This window comes from Lissotriton helveticus, chromosome 11, assembly GCF_964261635.1.
Source record: "Lissotriton helveticus chromosome 11, aLisHel1.1, whole genome shotgun sequence".
NCBI lineage: Eukaryota > Metazoa > Chordata > Amphibia > Caudata > Salamandridae > Lissotriton > Lissotriton helveticus.
Genome location: NC_136072.1, coordinates 921,334,451 through 921,355,286, shown reverse-complemented (window position 1 = coordinate 921,355,286; position 20,836 = coordinate 921,334,451). Strand labels below are relative to the sequence as shown.

The following is a 20,836-nucleotide window of genomic DNA, read 5'->3' as shown; positions in this document are numbered from 1 at the left end:
ACACCACAAACAGAAACAGAACAGATACCAAGGAGTGCAGCAAGACACAGTTTATTAACAAACAGAAATAAACAGATTCAAACAGAAGGGGGGATCCCCCCAGCTTGCAACACACCAGAACCAAAATTAGGGCGGCCAGACAGAGCACAATTCAAGCGATAATGTCGCACAAAGGTGGACTCGGACGCCCAGGTCCCCGCCCTACAGATCTCCTCAAGGGGAACCCCATGGAAAGCAGCCCAGGAAGCAGACACACCCCTGGTAGATCTAGCCTGAACCCCAGACGGGCAAGGCAAACCAGAGCCCTGGTACGCCAACAAGATCACAGCCTTAATCCAGCGACCCAAAGTAAGACGAGAGGCAGCCTTACCCCTACCAGCCAAACCAAAGGTCACGAAGAGGGAGTCAGAAGACCGAAACCCAGCAGAACTATCAACATAAACAGACAACGCCCTCCTCACATCCAAAGAATGGAGTAAGACATCAGAAGGAGAGGAAGGAGAAGGACAGAGAGAAGGAAGAACCAACTCCTGGGAGGAATGGAAACGTGAACGTATTTTAGGCATAAAACCGGGGTCCAAGGAAAGGACCACCGCGTCGTCAAGAAACCTCAAAAAGGAGGGAGAACAACGCAAAGCCGTAAGCTCACCCAACCTCCGAGCAGACGTAACAGCCACCAAAAATGCAACTTTGAAAGACAGGAATTTCAACTCCACGGAATCCAAAGGCTCAAAGGGAGGGGACTGCAAGGCACCCAGAACCAAAGACAGGTCCCAAGGAGGAACCGGAGAGCGGACAGAAGGAGCAGAAAGAGAGAAACTCCGAAACAGACGGGAAACCAACAACCCGTCCGAAGGAAGAAGAGAAGCCGGATCCCGAAAGGCCCGGATAGCAGCCCACTGACCCTTCAACGTAGACAGCGCATAACTCTTCTGAAAGCCCTCCAAAAAAAACTGCAGAATAGAGGCAACAGCACAGGAGGCAGGGGACAGGCCCAAGGCAACACACCAAGCAGAAAAAGAAGCCCAGTGCTTGGAATAGGAGGCCAGAGTGGACTTCCTACGAGAAGCCTGCATCACAGTGATGAGGTGATCCGGCAGACCCCGGACTCCAAGAGACAGCCGTTCAACCTCCAGACCGCCAAGGTGAGAGGAACCAACAGGGAGGGAGACGGGGAACCCAGAGGAGACGGGTAGCGGGGCAGGATCCACGGAGGGCCCACCGCCAGACTCAGCAGCAGAGGAAACCAGGAGCGGCGAGGCCAGTAAGGGAGAACAGCCACCACTTGAGCCCCCACCCGCTGAACCTTCAGCAAGAAAGCAGGGATCAGAGGAAAGGGGGGGAACGCATAGAGGAGCCAAGGGGGCCAAAGGACAGACAAGGCATCCACCCCCCAAGCCCCCAACTCCGGAGACCGGGAGCAGAACAGGGGAAGCAGGGCATCCGTCCGGGAAGCAAACAGGTCCAGCTCCGGAGTCCCGAACCTCCGGCAGAGCATCCCGAAAATCCGCGGGGCCAGACACAGGGAGAGAGAGGACGGGAACCTCCGACTCAAGGAATCTGCCACCACGTTGTCCACACCACGAATGTGCAAGGCATAGATGGCCACCAGATGACGCTCGGCCCAACTCGCAATCGCACACGCCACCAAGTTCAGTGAGAGGCAGCGGGTACTGCCCTGGTGGTTGATGTAGGCCACGGTCACAGTGTTGTCCGACCTCACCAACACATTGCACCCCAGAAGACGACCCTTGAAAAGACGAAGCGCCCTCTCCACAGCAGACAGCTCCCTCCAATTTGAAGACCGGCGCGACTCCGAGGGGAGCCAACGCGCCTGCACCGCCCAAGGACCCAAAGTCGCACCCCAGCCGGAAGCGCTGGCATCCGTCGTCAACACCAAGGGGGGCGGGGGATGGAACCAGAGACCCTTCGACAGATTGGAAGAATCCAGCCACCACTGCAGAGCAGCCACCAACTCTGGAGATACCGGCACAGGAATCGAGAAGTCCTGGACAGGAAAGGGCACCCAACGCTGAACATGCCACAACAGAGGCCGAAGATGAACCCTGGCCCAGGGCACCGTGAACACAGTGGCAGACATGTGTCCCTGAACCACCAGCCACTGCAGGAGAGGAGCCGAATCCCGGGCCAGCAAAGTCCTCAGCAAAGACTGAAGACGCAGAATCCTCGACTCCGGGAGAAAGACTTTGCCCAGAACAGAGTCGAACACAGCCCCAATGAAGGTCCTCCGAGTGGCGGGCTCCAGGTGACTCTTCGGCAGATTGACCAGGAAACCATGAACCCCTAGCGTATGCATGGTCAAGGAAAGGTGGCGAGACATGACCTCCGGAGAAGGAGCCTGCAGAAACCAGTCGTCCAGGTACGGAAAAACGGACACCCCCAGGAGATGAAGATGAGCCACCAAGGGAGCCGCCACCTTGGTGAACACCCTGGGGGCGGACCGGAGACCAAAGGGAAGGACGCAGAACTGCCAGTGAAGACCCCCCAGACAGAAGCGCAGGAACCGCTGATCCTCCAACGCCATTGGAACATGGAGGTAGGCATCCTGGAGATCCAGCGAGGTGAACACCCAGCCCTCCTGAATCAAGGGGATCACCTTCTGCAGAGTCTCCATCTTGAACGTGATCTTGCGCACAAACAAGTTCAGGGCCCGAAGATTGATGACAACACGGAAACCCCCCGTGATCTTCGGGACCACAAATACAACGGAATAAGTCCCCAGCCCACGTTCCCGCGGGGGGACCGGCACAATCGCCAGCTTGCTGAACAGAACCTGGACACCCTCCAGCAACGCCAGACGGCGAGTAGGATCCGCAGGCAAGGGGGTCACCACAACACCCGAGGGAGGCGGGGGAGACAGGAACTCCATCCGGTAACCCTTGGACACAACATCCAGCACCCACTGGTCGGAGGTCGTCAGCAGCCAAGCAGGGAGGAACAACCTCAGCCTCCCACCAACCGCAGGCCGACCACCAGCGAGAGCGGGCACCGGAACGGCGTAGTCAGGAACGAGGAGCGCCCGAACCACCATCCGGCTGGGACTTCTTCTGGAACCGCCTAGAAAAGGACCCTCGAGCACCACGCTGGCCTCGAAATGACGACTGCTGGAACCTAGAAGGCTGGCGAAAAGACCTGGCACTCGAGAATGAGGACCCCTTAAGAGCAGGAGTATGACAAAAAGAAAACGAATGCTTCCTTTCCTTGAAGACCTTATGGAGCTTGCCCTCCAGGGCGTCCCCAAAAAGATGAGTACCAGAAAACGGCAACCGCAAGGCCATAAAACGCTGAGCAGCATCCGTCTTCCAACCCTTCAGCAGCAAGTTCCGACGGGCAGCAACAGAGGAACCACAAGAAAGAGCCGAAGCCCTAACGGAGTCAAACGCAATGTCCGAAAGGAACTCCGCTTGACGTTCCATAGACTCCAGTAAATCAGGACAAGAGCCCCCCTCCTGAATAGTAGAAAATAGAGTCTTGAAGTCCGCCAACAAGGACAGCGCAACATACGCACCATACACCCCAGACCTCAGAGCCAGGTGAGAGCCAGCATAAGACTTCTTAAGAGCAGAGTCAATCCTTTTTTTTTTTTCAACGCCATCCTTTAGGATATTATCATCTGCCATGGAAGGTCTGCCAACCAGAGAAGCAACCACAGAATCCACCTGCACCGAATCAGGCAGGGCAACCTCCGCATCCTGCAAGGGATACAGTTTAGACATGAACCTGGGCAAAGTAATATGGTCCGGGTCTTTCCACTCCTTAAGGAGGACATCCATGACAAAGGGGTGGACGGGCATGGAAGAAGACACAGGCTTCCGAAACTGCGGCAGAACAGTGTCCTGGGAGGTACTGGGCACAGAATCCACAGGGAAACCCATATTCTCCCGAACATGGCACAGGAGATCAGGCATCAGGTCCTTAGAAATGTACTTGCCCTGCAGATCCACCGCACCCAAGGTGGACTCATCAGAGGAAGCGGAGGAAGAAATATCCGAATAGAGGGGGGCAGCCACCTCAGAGTGACCCCCAGCACCCTTCTTGGAAGCCTTGAGACTGGACAGCGTCTCCAAAATAAGGCGCTTCAGCCGCTTAGAGCCACCCAAACCAGCACTCCGACCAGCAGGGGCAGAATCACTACTGTCGGAAGAGGAGGAGGAAGACTCAACAGGAGAGATATGCTTTCTCTTCCTATGGTGTTTCCCCATCGTAAACAGCAAATCCACAAGACACAGCAAACCAGCAAAGCAGCACGAAACGCACAGCAACTCCACAAGCGGTACAGAAGCGAAGAAAACCGAATCCCGCCATAAATAGGAGGAAAACACTCACCCCACAGCTGCAGCCCCTTGGAAACCGAGGAAGGAGAAGGAGGGGCAGAAAAAACGAGTCATCCAGGAGCAGCCGATGAAGGAAAACACCCCGAGTCACCAATGCAGAAAGGAGGCGATGACGTCATCGCAATGAGCCGGGCAGCCAATCAGGAAAGGAAGGCAGGGAACCCGGAGTCCACCCGGGTGCCCTCACATGCAGAAATGAAGAGCAGGAGCCGGGAACGGCATCCCGCCGACAGCGTCGACAACGCAGCCCCACTCAGGAAGAAAACGGCCCCCGCAATGCCAGATGAAGGGAGGACGGATCCGGAGCCAGGAGGCGAGCGCGCCCCGCCTACCAGAACCGGCAAAGGGCAGGGCGTGAGGGTGCTCGTGACAGAATCCCAAACACGGCCAAGCAGCAGTCAGGCCACCGGGGCAAGCCGCAAAGAAAAACAAAGCCCCGGGGCGCAAAGAGTCCAGGATCCAGGAGCAGAAACCACAGGGACCCGAGAAGCCCCGCAACCCAGGGTCCCCGCCACGAGGGAAGAGCAGGAAGCCCAGCAGCCCCCCTTCAAAAGTCCCACGGAGGTCCATGAGCACCCCCAAGGCCCAGCAAAGGAGGAAACCACAGGACAATCGTAGCAGGTAAGTTCCCGGCACTCACCCAAGCGTCACCCATCAGAAGTCCAACCGACAGGAAACAAAACAGGATTTGCTTCTGGTGGTGAGGTGTGTTATAGCACCTGACAGGAGGGTGGGTGGAGTCTAAAAGCGTTTCCTGTTTTGTTGCCTGTCGTGTGGAATACCTCATGAGTGATGACTGGGTCGAGGGACGTAGAGGTAATGATCCTCTGGAGTAATACCTCCCTCTGAAAAATTTCATCCAAAAAGAAAACCACACTTTCAGTAATGGCATTTTTCAAAAATTTCAGTTCTGGCCATTTGGAAAAATAATCTGTGGCAACTGGTACAAACCACACCTCACCATTGTCTTTACTTATTGCTCCCATGATGTCAACTTCTATAGTTTCCTATGTCATCTCAGGGCAAGATGTAGGATACAGACTTGGTTTCAGTAAAATCTGAGATGCATCTGCATTCACACAATATAACAACTCTTTCTATTTCTACATCTTGACCTGGCCACCAATAGTTCTCTTTAATTTTCATTTTGCTCTTGACAATACCAAGATGTCCTTCACGACTAGACTTAATTATGGTCTCTTCAAGCTCTTAGATGGTACAATTCTAAATCAGCTAAAAATATTCACACCTATCACTGACCATTCATTGCTAAACTCCCATAAGCTTCTAAATTCCTGTGTCAATGATTTTTTTTTCTAGCCATCCTTCAGTTTTTCCAAGCTTTCATCCCTTGAGCTGGGATACTTCCATTCCTGGTCAGTATTGGCATTTATCCCCTCTCCTTCAGTCGATGCTGCCTTCAATTCTTCTCGACACTCGTGAGGTTCCACTTCCAAAGGTAATGGCAATCTACTTAAACAATCTGATACTTCCTTTCTGACCCCTGGAAGGTAAATCATCTTATACCTGTCCATGAGTCTTAATGACATTCCTTCTATCCTAGCAGCTTCCTTGAATAGCCCTTCCGTAGATAACTTTTAATAAAGGTTTATAGTCTCATTGCCACTTGAAAACACTGCACACAATTCCACAAGTGTTATAAACCCCACACACGGCAAAGGTTTTGCTCTCTATCACAGAATGGCGTTCTTCTGCGGGGGACAATGCCCTAGATGCAAATGCAATGGAGACTTCATCACCTTTAACATCCCTTTGATATAACACAGTAATACCTTTGTTGCTACCATCTGTAGTTAATACACATTCAGGTTTGGGAACAAAACCATGTAATTCCTTTGCTGTACAAATATTGTCTTTTGTACACTCAAAATAATTCTGCAATGTGGCATTGTTTTTCAATAAATGGGTGTAAGTTGAATGTTTTCTCGGAGAACTTATAGACACATTTTGCATGATCCTCCACAAACCCTAATAATGTCTTCAGCTCCTCCTTATTGCAGGAGCCTCCCTCACAGCTTTATGTAACCCATTTTTGGGTTTTATACCATCTGCTGTGGTTTCATATCCTGGCTAGTCTAAAGGTTGTACTCCAAATTTACATTTAAAAAATTCAGCTGTTAAGCCACTATCTCTTAATTTCTTCAACACTTCTTCCTCTCTGATGTCATGTTGTTCTCTACTCTCCACCATGATCAGTATATCATCTTGGAAGAAAATAATACCAGGCATGTAAACAAACAACTTGTGCATACTTTTTAGAAACACTGCTGCAGCTGAGGCGAGCCTAAAAGACATGCAAACCTATTGATAACTTCCTCTAGGTCAGGAATAATGAAGGTGGTGAATTTTTTGATGTCATTGTGTAATTTCACCTGGTGGTATGCAGAGGATAAATCAATAGATGTAAACCACGTCATCCCCTTGGTTACTGCCGACACTTCATTTATTTTGGGCAATTGAAATTTCTCAACTATGTTTTTATTAAGTTCCCTAAAATCTGCACACAGTTAAATGTTCCCATTGGCTTGTCTAGATACGACCAATTGTGCAATCATTCCGCTGCATCCACCTCCTCAATTCCTTCCTTGAGTAATTTATTAAGCTCTATATTGACCTCCTCCCACAACATCCAAGGAATAGCTCTTGACTTATGTGCCTTCAGAATAGCATCTTGTTTAAGAAAAGTTTATTGGAATAACCTTCCATTATCCCAATTTTCCCTGAAAATACCTCAGGAAATGGGTCTCTAAATCTCGGACTATGGCGTTCACTATCTTCCATGACCAACACTTGTTCAATACTATTTGGGTTTATTATTATGTCCAATGCTCTCTGATCGATCCAACCTAAGACAGATTGACCTTCTTCAGCCACATGGAGCTTCCCCATGGTTTTCCTTCCTTTGCACTGAAATGTAACATTCCTATATCCAACCATAGGCATAGAGTCTCCCATGAAAACTTTCTGGGGCCACATCAGACGGTTTCAAATATGACCTTAACAGCCCTGCACATTTTTCTATCCCCACTTCCTTGTCCATTGTAGTGTAGGGTGACCCTGAATCGGCCACTATGAGCAGTTCTACACACCTAGATTCATGTTGCATACTGGTTTATTCCTAGAAAGTTTCGCCAGATGGTTCACAACATTGGTCTCTTGAGTGCTGTTGGTGTCATTAATTCCCAAAATGCAATCATTATCCTTAGCTGCACCCTCACCAACAGATACCTGCAAGTCTGAATCAGTATTGGACTTGTCTTGTATCACCAATACCTTTTTCATGCCTTTACTTTTTCTACAAACTTTAGAAAAGTGCCCTTTGATCCCACACACCCCTTACTTTTGTTTACTTGCAGGGCATTTCTTGCTATATGCCAGATGATTACCACTTCCACATCTATAACATTTCCTCTCTGAAGCCTTAATGCCCTTTTCTTTAGTTCTTCTTTTTCACTTTTTTATTTTGTGTTACTCTGCCTATGATGTCTTTCTGAATATTTCTCTTTATTTTCAACAGCTTTCGCACACTTATTAGAGCTCTCCGCTTTCTTAACCACCGCAAATACATCACCCAATGATGACTCCCCATACACCCACAACATAGCTTGTATGTGATCATTATATACGTGTATTATGATTTGAACTCTTATAAGTTTGTTATGTAATATACCAAAATCTACATGTTGATGCAAGTCTCTTAAGCTCAAAGACAAACTCCTCCGTAGGCTCTGTTTTAATCTGTTTCCTCCTGAAAAAATATGCCTGTCATTTGCTCTGCATACTGAAGTAGAGTAATACCTATCCAAATCATCTAATTCATTTTGAAACACATCTGAGCTTTCGGCAGAGCCAGGTTTCTTTTCCATATAGTTATACACCGTGAGACCTTGCAGTCTTAATTGAATGCAGAAGGATTTTCATTTTCCTATGTTGTGACAATTCTTGGTGCCACTTGATGGGTGGATCACCAAACTTTGACGAGAACGATTGTGGAGGAGTAAGACCGAGTTTTGCGAGGCACACGTTGTTATAGGAGCTAAAACAGCCAAAAAATAGGTTGTTCCACCAAAGTTACAAAAATGGTATAAAATAGTACTAGAGTACTGAATTCAGTAGCTCTTCCCAATATTCACTTGCACAGCTTGAGAAAATGTAACTAAAAATACCATATCAAGTATTGTTTTGAGCTTGGCAGGCAAATTTGTAAAGAAGAGAGGTAAAAAACCTCACCGCAAGTTGATGAGTACAAAATCAGGTGCGCTTTAATTTTTGAAGACCTTGATCGCAATTGCCTCAGAAGATGCCCCGACATGTCATGTTTTTTTTTAAACAATCTGATCTCCACACCCCCCCCCAAAGAATGGCCCAAGTCATACACCTCAACGCCGCTGTAATAGTGTACTGTTAACCCTTCTCCTTATTGAAAAGGGCCCAGAGCTGACGAGCAAATGTGCTGAAGTGCTCCGCTCCCAAGATCTGTTGAGGCGTGATCGCTTTGCCCGGCGGTCGCTCGTACCAGCACCATTTCTCTAGTGTGCTCGAGCTTAACCAACTGCCAAACGGTGTGCTTGCGCAACATTAAAAAAAAAACTGCACATCTGCCTCTTCATTCACGGTACCAGATACAGTACAGGACGTTAACTCGCTTCCACCTGGTAGTTCTTTAAACACCTCAAATGCTTCCAAAGGCGCCTTGCGTCTTCATGGGGATAATGTCCAAATTTCACCAAGCTCCTCGCCAATATTGTAGTGTTAAACTCCAAACAAAAGTTAATTTCCACAATACTTTATTCATTAAAGTAGCATTCTGTTAAGAAGCCAACACATCCACTCCTAACGGTAGGGAGACATCAACTCCTACTTAGTTAACATTCTAAATGACATGATATTCATTCTATTAATGATGTAGCAAATACATTCAATACTATGCATCATAGAATGAATACCTTAAGTAGACTCAGAAATAACTTCTACAAATGTGTTGTCGCCTTGGGCTACAGGTGCGCTTATCACTTCTAGTGGCTATAACCTAACCACAGCACTGTCGTCCCAGCTGAATGTTTTCAAATTGGTTTTGTTCTGGGCCATGTCCGGTGTTGCTTGCCTAGGTTGACCAGATGACTCCGTAGGCCTGGGTAGAGATGAGCGAGCCAACAAATTAACATGAAGAGCGGAGTCAAGGATCCTGCTTGGCTCCAAGAGTTCGTGCACAAGCCAACCTTGAAAATTTTTGGGATGCAACTCATGCAGTAAATATGAATGATATAAGTTGTCTTCAAAATCCCAAAACGTGCATTTCTTTAACACACGGAAGTGTTTCAGTTTAGTACATCAGATTATATCCCTATATCTGTGGAGCAGATTATTAATAACCCACTGGTGCAGGGTCACCACTTCGCCACAGGTTCTTAACAAGTAAGGAGGTCATTTATTAGCATTCATGAATGGGGGCCTCATCCGACAAGCACCATAGAGATACTCAAGGAGAGAGCACACTGAATGATGGTTACATAGGTTTTTATAGCAAAGAGGTAAATAGAGCTTTGGGAAAAACACACAAATGAAACAATCGGTAAGAATCAACAGCCTTGGTGCCTTGTGTAACTGTTGCGTCCTGAAACTGCACAACAAGATAAGCTATCTGTGTAAACATTACTTAAGGCTTTACCATTGTTTAAAAAACCCACTGCAAACGCCACCTGTTCTTTTGCGATGAGTCTGCATGTATACACAGCCTACAATGCCATAATCTAGATTCTTTACCAATGTTTATGCAGGTGCGGTGTCAAGGAGAGAGCCAGGCTGAAAGCAGGGCAGTGGTGAAAAATGGATGAGGCACAGCTTAATCAAAAAACGAGAGAATCGGATTTTACATTTCAACAGACCTCCCTTTTCAGCTATGCTGAATCCATTTTAAAAGGTACATGTATTAATTTATATATCAATCTTCATAAATTCATCAATTTCAAGTTGTACCATTATTTCTCGATTCAGTTCATGAACATTGATGGGGGAAGGTTCAATACTATTGCAAGTATTTATACAAGTGGTGCAGATCATAGGGGCACATTGAATGCAGCAAGAGCAAGTGAGAAAGACGGCTCCTATAACTACAATTCCCATTAATAATTTCCAACTCCAAGTGGAGATAAGTCCCTGTAACCATTCGGACCAGGACCATATTCCTTGGTCTCGATGTATTTCTGCAGCTATTTTATGTAATTTGGAAATGGAGTCATAGACAGAAGAGGAGTGGTCAGGTATGAACACGCAACAGCTACTACCGATAATGCAACATGCTCCACCACGATCTTCCAGTATAGTGCTAATCTTGCCCAGGGATATAAGAGTGCTTCAAGAGAGACACAGCCTATGTTACACCTTTTTTCCAGCCCAGAGAGAGGGATTTAAACCTAGTCCACGTGTTGCATGGTTGGCAGCTATAACCATGAGGCCACAACCCAGTGGGAAAGCGTGTCTTGGGCTCGAGGTTCCAAGAAGACATTTAGCGGAGCAAATGGAAGGCTTCTGGCTCAAGCTTTTAGTGACTTTCCCACTTCTATCACCAGGACATCGGTTTTCCAATCATGGGCTTTCATTTTCCATTAATTATTTTCAGTTGTCTAAGAGCAGTTGTTCTAAAGGAGTCAAATCAATTAAGAATCCAGAGAGTATCAGTGTATTAAACTAAATCCCAAGAATGGAAGACTGGTGTCCCTACAACATTGAGTCATATAGTAAGCTAGCCGTGGCACACCTACAAGCATAGTTCTGGAGGTAAAGATCGAGGGGTGCAGCAATTCATATTAAGTCTCACTGATAAGTGAACATGTACTTAGTACTTACTGATAATCTTGATTATTCGGATAATACTTCTTTGTCACGGTAATTAAACATTCAGGTGTGTTGTAATTCTCCTCCAATAAAGCATCCAAGCTAGCAAACTTAACATTGTCTCCTTCCACTCCCTTTCCTCCCCTTCCCTCCAGCACCTCCTCTCCCAAGTGCCATAAAGAGGCCAGAGACTCCAAGATCTTCCTATAATACCTTCGCACTAGTGATTGTGATCATGGGAACCTCCTTCTAATCCATGGCAGAACTCCAGTCAATAACTGATATAGTGAGAAATAAAACTTCAGAATCATGCCCAGCCAAAGTTTTGGGCAGATTGTTAGGCCTCACATGACAAAGCCCCCCCCACCCCTAACTGCCCTTAATACGCGGAGAGTTTCCAAAAGGAATTTAGGGCCAAGTGGGGATGTTAGGCTCAAAGTTTAGTGCACACTAATGTGTGTGCAGAGGCATAGACTTTACCTTGACATGAGTGAGGTCCTGGACCTTTCCTGTGACATGGAGGGGCACATCAACCATGTCCTTATTATATTGACAGTGGCATGATTTGGAGGGGCACACCAACAGTGTCCTTATTATATTGACAGTGGGTTTTGCTTGTAGAGTAGTGGCAGCTGCCATGTTTTGTACATCCATAATTGTAATCCATGTTGGAAGGGGAGAGGGAAATAAGTCATATGGATGGTGACTCAGTTTCCCTCAAGCTTATTGCAAATACTAGGGAGAAGTCCTACTAAAATGTAAAGGTACCACCACCACTACCTATATTCGCCAGAAAAAATAAAGTCTTAATTTTAAAAAAAAGGTTTCACCTGCACTAATGCATGGAATGCCATCAAGTCCTATGTACGGTGCCCCTATTGTTGCTGGATGGGATCAAACCCACTTTTTGAGGGAGCACTTTCACTGTAGCCCTAAGGACAATATCAGGAGTCTGGGAAAGGTTTAAAATTAAACATTAAAATAGCCTGCAGGTAAACCCAACAACTAATTTTATTATTATGGCACTGTTGGCTAGATTAAAAAAGGGTGGGGTGTCACAGGGAGTATGCTAATGAACTCCAAGATCCTTATGTCAACATGTTTCAGCTATTTAATACGTGCGGCACCTGCAAAATGTGCATGGCGAGAGGATCTTCCTCTATCATCCCTTCTTAATAGATACAACTTTTGCAGATTACAACACTGAGAGAGAGCTGAGACTGTAACTACTCATGCCCCACCGTGGTCGGGCGTGATGGGTCTTGTGTTACATTGATGACAGATAGCATGGGCCTTAGGGGATGTCATGATGGGACTAGACTAGGTCAAGGACACCCTGAGAGGTCTTCTGGGTGCCTATGCTACCACAACAGCACAAGCACCAAGGACAACCTTTTCTTGGCACTGAATCTGTGTGTATGGTGTGGCGTTGATATCACTCGAACTCTCATCCCAGACACAACTTGGACCCTAAGTAAGCTAAGTTACTATTTGAAAGCTGCTTAATGTGCAAGCAAACAGATACTTATAGCATACTCCCTGAATCGATGTCTGGAGAATACCGTGAGGGAGACATCAAACCTAGAGTAAAAGTGCACCCACAGAGAATGCAAGCCAGTCTCCTTCCTATCTTTAAACATTCTCATGGACCATAGTGCATCAAAAATATACAAAACAGGAAAATCGCCTCAGATGTGCAACAAACTCATAAAGAAAATTACTTGGGATGAAACAGATGCTCTCCCTAATCAAAGCTAAAAATGAGGTTATGGACTCGAGATCTCTGCAAAATGATTTGTGAAATATGGGGTTTTTAGAGTCAAAAGACACTGGTAAGATGGACACCATTGTGGAGGGCATGATGATATCACTCTTTGGTGTGGATAACTTCTTTAAACTGTTTATTGTGGAAAAATATTACTGGCACCCCAACCTCCACAGTCACCTGGCGCAGACCTTGAATGCCAGACTCTTGAACTTCAGGGACAGAGACGCAATTCTTCAAATGGTGCGTGAGAAACAAATTCCTACAAAACTGAGGCTGTCAAATTTCACTCTACTCTGTTTCTACTTTAGTGGTTCAGGTGGTTCGCTGTGCTTTCCCGTCTGTTAAAAAAACCAAAAACCTACAAACCTTGACAGTACGCAATGTTGTATCGAGCCAGATTAAGGACTGCTCACCCAAGTAAATAGAAGATATTCCCAGACGCAATTCCTAAAATGGTAGAAAGAAAAGTCCAAATGTGCCAGTCAAGCCAGCACTGGAGTCTCGTTTCCCTAACTGCCCCCCACCTGAAGATGACTGAGAGCAACACTATTATACAAAGCTCTAGGGCAACATGCCTGTAGAATACCAAAAAGAATTAAAAATTATATTACACAGCTAGAACTAATACTAAACTCCACGTAACAACAGTAATGACTTGTGCAGCGTCTCTGCTTCCCTATGTGAATTGATGGTGGTGGAGTAACCAACCCCAGACATGTCCTGAAAAGGCTGTGCCTACCTGGGTTTTGACTACGGGAGTATGGAGATCGGTGGGTTTGAAGCGGCCCCACAGTTTGGAATATATAGAGCATTATTTTCTTTTCTTATTGCCAGTGCTGTACTGATACTGTTTTTTCAGATGGTAAGCTATGGGGGGTGGGTGGCAGGGAGGGTTGTTAATATTCACTAGCTAGGTTGCGGGCTGCTTTGGGAGGGGGAACTAGTTACATAAATGTTTTTAGTCCAGGTAAAACTCTACGAAGCCTCAGCTATGCTCACTACTGAGACACAGAATGCACTACACATACAAAGCAACCAACTACACTTAAACTATAGGTTATTCATACAAAGACAGTGACTATACTTTCCTTACATGTGACGTGTGCAGATTGTATAATCCCCGAACAAAATGAGACAAATCACTGCTTACCTGCAAAGGCATAAGGTGGATATAAACTTTTTACAAGAGACACATATGCCACTATACAATGATAAACAATTGCTGAAGAAATGGGTGGTAATCCAAGAGTATAGTAAATGCCACAGGGTCACTGATATTGAGCGGTAATTCTAATGCCACTCTAAATCTACATATAGATTGCACATGTCAGCCCGTAAATACTCAAACATTTAGTGGTAGAATGTAAACTTGTTATGTCCGAGATTGAGGAACCCAGGTCGTAGACAAGGGGTGTACTACTCTTGCACATATGATATGTGGTCAAGGCTGAACTTCTGGCTAACTACTTGAGTTGTTTGCACTTTCATTTCTAAAATTTAACATCTAGCACAAACATTATCAGACCACTGCCCTTTGCTGATGTAACTCATTATACCCGGATCCTTCGGGGTGAGGAAATATGGCACATATCCCCCAGAAGATAATTTAAACAAATTGTTTTATGAGAAGCTTAGGGCATCAACTAATTTTGAAGAACATATGGGGTCCTGCATGAGACCACGCTTTTAAAGTGGTGCTTGGAGGGAGATGCATTTAAAATCACTCAGGCTTCATCTATCCAAACTAGTGAGAGAACTTAAGCAACTGGAAAGCCAACTTAGAGCACATTAAATACTAAAGTTAGAGCTTTGATTATGGGTATTATATATAACAACATAGTGATATATTATGAAATTGGTGATTGAGAACCCAACTATTTGAGATAATATGCTAAGGTACAGCGAAGGAAAGATACCAAGGAAGCTGCTTGCCAGTGATATTAAGCAATGGGCTGCAAATAATGTGTCCCACATTTCTAATAAAAATGGCAAAGTCAAATACGAGGTCAAAGAGATTGATGAAATATTCCCTAACTACTGTAAAAAACTCTAACGTGGCCCTGGCCTGCTTGTGTGACGCCAATGGGACTTTCTAGTCTGCCTTTTTATGTTGGGAGAGGTCATAGATTCAATACAGGAACTACCTAACAGTAAAGTCCCTGTGTCTGACAGCCTTCCAGCCGAAATATATACAACCTATACAAACCTACTGGTGCCTTATCTGCTGAAAACATATGCAGAAGCACTGCAAAGGGTAGGCTACTAGCTTCCATGCGTGAAGCAGTCATAACACTGCTGAAACCTTCCAAATTGGTGGATAGATGTGAATCATACAGACCTCGGTCATTAATTCACTGCAACAGAAAAATCCTTGGTAAAGTTATTGCCAAAAAAATCCTCCCCATACTTCATGAATTATGTTACCGGATCAAGCCATTTTTGTTCCAGGTATATCCACCACACACAATCTGCAAACACTATTTGCCATAATGCACCAAATCAACCTGAGACAACTACTGTATCAATCTTTCTGGATGCCACAAAAGCTTCTAACTCACTTGAACGGCACGGTCTTATGATGCCTTCACGGACTACTTCCTCCTCGGGGACCTGAACTTCCACCTCGAGAACAACACCAACTCCACCACCCTGATCGACAACCTAGCCAACCTCGGACTCTGACAACTCGTCACAACACCCACCCACTCCGCCGGTCACACGCTTGACCCCTTCTTCTCCGCAAGCCCCCACGTCTCCCTCAACCACACCAGTGAACTCCACTGGCCCGACCATGGCTGCATCCACTTCACCTTCAAGAAACCCACCACGCACCACCGCACCCAACAGATGCCTTGCCGCTGCTGGAGCAAAGTCACCGAAGACCAGTTAACCAGCACCCTCGCCCAGAGCCCACCCGCCGACCCCACCGACCCTGACACCGCCGCCCGCAACCTCAGACAGTGGATCAACGGCTGCGCCAACACCCTTTGCCCCGATCAAGAAACCCTCCAAGAGTCACACCAACAAGAAAGCCAGCTGGTTCACTGAAGACCTCAGGGCCTCCAAGCAAACCTACCGAAAGCTGGAGACGATCTGGCTCTGTGAATGAACACCGGACAGCCACGCAGCCCACAAGAACGCCACCCGCAGACACCATCACTTCATCAGATCTGCCAAAAGGGCCTCCTCCAAAGACCGCCTAGACAACAAGGCACACAACAGAAAAGAGCTCTTCAACATTGTGAAGGAACTCTCCAACCCAAGCTCCAACACCAATGAAGTCCCACCCTCACAAGACCTGTGCGACTCGCTGGGCACCTTCTTCCACCGCAAGATCAGAGACATCCAGGATAGCTTCAACACTACGACCGCCCGACAACCACTGAGACCTCCGCACCCACGACCACCATCCGCACCAACCGCCTGCTTTCCTGGACCAACATTAACAACAACACCATCAAGATCATGAACACCATCCACTCCGGATCTTCGTCAGACCAATACCCACACCACATCTTCAACAAAGCCAACACAGCCATCACACCCCATCTCCGGAAAGTCATCAACACCTCCTTCGAGCCAGCAACCTTCCCGGAGAGCTGGAAGCACGCCGAGATCAACGCCTTACTCAAGAAACCCAAGGCGGACCCCAAGGACCTCAAGAACTTCCGGCCCATCTCACTGCTCCCGTTCCCGGCAAAGGTCATCGAGAAGACCGCCAACGAACAACTGACAGCTACCTCGAGGAGAACAACATCCTGGAGCCTTCCCAGCCTTCCCAGTCCGGGTTCCACAGCAACCACAGCACCGTGACTGCCCTCATCGCCACCACTGATGACATCAAGATCCTGCTGGACAACGAAGAAAAGGCGGCCCTCATCCTCCTGGACCTGTCAGCCGCCTTCGACACTGTCTGCCACCACACACTACGAACACGCCTCCACAATGCTGGGATCCAAGAGAAGGCCCTGGACTGGACCACTTCCTTCCTCTCCGGCAGAACAGAGCGTCCGCCTTCCCCCTTCTGCTCCGAAGCCACCGAGATCATCTGCGGCATACCCCAGGGCTCATCCCTCAGCCCAACTCTGTTTAACATCTACATGGTACCGCTCGCCCACGTCACCCGTCGGCATGACCTCAACATTATCTCCTACAACGATGACACCCAGTTGATCCTCTCCCTCACCAAGGACCCCCACACAGCCAAAACCAACCTTCACGAAGTGTTATGTATTATTTTAGGACTCTATTGTAAGTTTCCTGATTCATGCCCTTATATAGGTATATCACCATATCCTTATATAGGCATAGAAATCATAACCATAATTAGGCATAGCTCATGCAGTCCAAATACGGCAGGGCTACTTCCACTAGTTCCGAAAATCCACAACGATTTCTTGGAACAACCTACCTTCAGCAGTCAGGGGCTTCCCCTTGCTTGAGTATTGATTTATCCAAGAACTCATGGAGTTTTCAAAGAACTGAGACTCTTTGATGACGTTATTATGTCCAACTATATGTCAAACCCGGCACCTTCAAGGTATAAATATGCCCACACTCGCCCAAGCAAACACACAGTGGTTTGGAGCAGTTAGACTATCTACTTGCCCGACGCGCCCTGCTACAGCAAGTGCCGAAGGAAGCCGACCCTCCAGCAGACGCACTGAGAGAGACACTGTCTTTTCTCCTGCCGAGAAATCCAGCTCCAGTGTTTCCAAGCTACCCTTGCGGGTTGTTGGGAAATCGTGTCCCGAGACCAGCCTTCTCCATTCTAAACTAAGGTACGGAGCTGATTAGACCCATAGAGAAATCTTGTGCAGATTCTTGGCAAAAGAATACTACATTTATGCTAAACCTCACTTACTTCCTCCCTTGTACTAAGCTTAGGTTAGGTACACCGGGGTAGGCGTATTTTAGAAGCCCCAGTTGAGTACTTTTAGCCTCTGTTATTTATGTATGTATTTATATATGGTTTAGGAACCATATAATGCTCTTACAGTATTATTTTATTCAACTTTTTATACTGTATGCATTATATTTTACAAACAGTGTTACGATTGTAGCAGTTCATTTCTTATGCTTGAGAAAGAAGACTGTTCAATAAATCCTTTTATTGAAAACGCCCGTCTTTCTACTGTCTCTGCACCTCTAGTGAAACGAAGCATGCACGATTGACTGAGTGAAATATCGATCTATTGTTTCCACGACTCTGAAGATACGTTTTATCTTGGGGAAACAAAGTTGTTATGTTTATGCGGTTGTCAGAGACTAATCCCTTCTTGTGAATTCGAGAAAGTTTCTAGTGACCTCTGAGCTAACCGGCACACACAATTAAGTCTAGTATATTCAATAGAGACCTAGTCGACCTCAGTCCTACGACTAATCTATAGGATATATTATTCCAATGTGCAGAGCCTATTGGGAATATAGAAACTACACTAAATGGCGCCCAGCGTTTGGTAAGGCACTCATTTAACGCTAGATACTAGAGTAACTCAGTCGTGCTTTTCACAAAGACCTCTTTATCCCGTAAAAACTCCAATAGACGTCTGGAGTGGGTTAAAGGATAAAATATCCGCCTTAAACTGAGTAGGACGAAAAATCCTATGTATCAGTTTTTGGTTTTGTTCAACGTTGAAGGATACAGTGTTCCAAAATATTGTGCACCTTATCTTTATTTCCTTGAAACTTGCTCTGCAAACCTTCATAAAAAATGACGGAGAGTGACGAAGAGTTGGCTAGAGCTGCAACAGCAGCACTTGCACAAAACCTAGCTTTTCCAGGTTTTAAAGAGAATGACCCGGATGTTATACACATCCCGGCAAATGTAAGAAAAATATAACTTACAAACTCATAAATAATGGAGTATCACCGAGAGGTGGTAAAGTAATATTTGTAATAGAGGAACATGAATATCGGCAGATAGAGGTATTCTATTCATGGATTGTCTTCCCACAAGCAAATCCAGAAACACATGAGTTCCACTACTATAAAATGGAGTAACATCCAGCGGAATACGTTCCTTTCGAGGACGTTGAAATTCCACTAACTTACCAAGAGCATCAGCTCTGGTTTAATAGCGCCCTAAAACATCAAAATCACATTACCAGGCTCGGTCCAATAGGTAGACCAGGAGCTACATGGCCGGTACTAGCCAGCTATACACCACATCCTATCATTGAAAGAATGTCAGATGTAGAACTGTTAGCTCACCTAAAACAACTAATAAAAATCCATAGACAATTGCTTCAATATGTCATGCGGACTTTAACAGTCCAACTGGCTGTAAGAATTCCACAGCACACCCCTCATCAGGGGAACACAAGCAAAATCACACCACAGACTAGACTGTCAGTAATCGGTAAGTTGCCTGCAAATTCAATTCTGGTTAGCCCAGAAAATTACTCAAATAGAGGCAGTATTTCCCGATAGTACACCTCATGTGAAACACTGGATTTTAACAATCTGTTTACCAATGGGGATTGCACCACACGTAGAGGACTGTGGCACTTGGGGTACGGTCTTTACTTCAATCTACACAAAAACACATGGTGTCCCGTCTTTGGCGGTAATACCAGACGTTCTGAGACAGATTCAAAATGAATACGGTCCGGAACCGGCCTTGAATCTTGGTATGAAATTACTGAAAGATTTCAAATAGGTTTCATCTATCTTATTAGCTAACATTTAAGGTGAATCAGCATCAGTGACAATCCCCCAAAAACTATAACATCTCGATATTTCTGAGCAATCGTATGAACTTGCCAGAATTATTGAAAAATCCTATGAAGAACTAGGAAGAGATAGTTTGGGTGGGAAACCTGTACAGCCTGAACTAACAGAAAATCCTGAAAAAGTTTTTATCAAAAATAATCTAACCACTCCTAAAAAGAAATATGAAAATAGTAGACGGTCACTTCCTAAAGAGAAGCACTCTCAGTCCAGACGTAGATCTCCTCAAAAGGAGCACTCTGAAAAGAGATATAACCTTAGAAATAGGGATAATTTAAGAAAACCTGATAGATATCAAGATACTGATACACGATCCTCTCGTACCTTTCAGACTTCCTCGCAGAAATCCAAAAGAAGAGGACGATCAGAACAAAAAGAAGAACGCTTGAAGTACAAAGACGATCAACACGTTCCAAAAAATAAGAAAACTCAATTCTCCAAAAAGAAGGTAGCAAGTATTAAAATCACACATGCCGAGGATCTTGAGGACACCACTCCAGAACGGGGAGTGGGCTCAGACAATGCTGGACAGCGCAGCAGAGGTCACCATAGCTCCCAGGACCCTGAAAGATCATCTGGAGACAGTGGATCTGAATGAATGCATTCAGGTTGAAACTGCCGACACCAGGGTTAGTGTACCCCATAAGTTATATGAAGTAACGCTCCGAATAGAGGGGGATATAACTAGGAAGATAAAAGCACTCTTGGGAAAAACTATCTAAGGGTTATGACATCCTTCTAGCTGAAAAAGACTGGCCACCTGAATTTGTCAGGGAGTGCCCACATTGCGAAGAGATCATTTTGCCAGCCTCTAATCATATTCCTTTTAATAAAAAATACACCTATGCCAGAAAATGGACTGTGGTTTAGGCTCCAGCATTATATAAAATCATGTGGGATGGGATGAGGATTCTCCTCACCATAAAATCCAGTTAAAAAATCAACCTACTGCTCAGAGGCAATATCCAGTAAAGCAGGAAGCTAAAAAACAAGTCAGGGAGATCTTAGATCAACTTGAATACCAAGGGGTGATTGAAACATGCACCTCGTCAATGAACATTCCTTTGTTTCCTGTCTCCAAACCAGACAATATATATCGTTGACTTTAGGATTACAGACATTTAAA

General features: G+C 46.0%; 1 protein-coding gene across 10 annotated transcripts in view; it reads left to right on the top strand.

Annotated features, from left to right (window-relative positions):
• Positions 1-20,836, top strand: part of LOC144792272 (uncharacterized) — a 328,885-nt gene that overhangs the window by 2,192 nt on the left and 305,857 nt on the right. For 6 of the 10 annotated variants that reach the window (XR_013602526.1, XR_013602527.1, XM_078667198.1 and 3 more), the window contains exon 2: positions 10,154-10,296. The exons of the other annotated variants lie outside the window; for them this stretch is intronic. Coding sequence is in view for 4 of the 6 variants with exons in the window: in XM_078667198.1 (XP_078523324.1) it covers positions 10,203-10,296 (94 nt within the window). In the remaining 2 variants the exon portion in view is untranslated. The remainder of the gene's footprint in view (positions 1-10,153; positions 10,297-20,836) is intronic. 10 annotated transcript variants of the gene reach the window in all.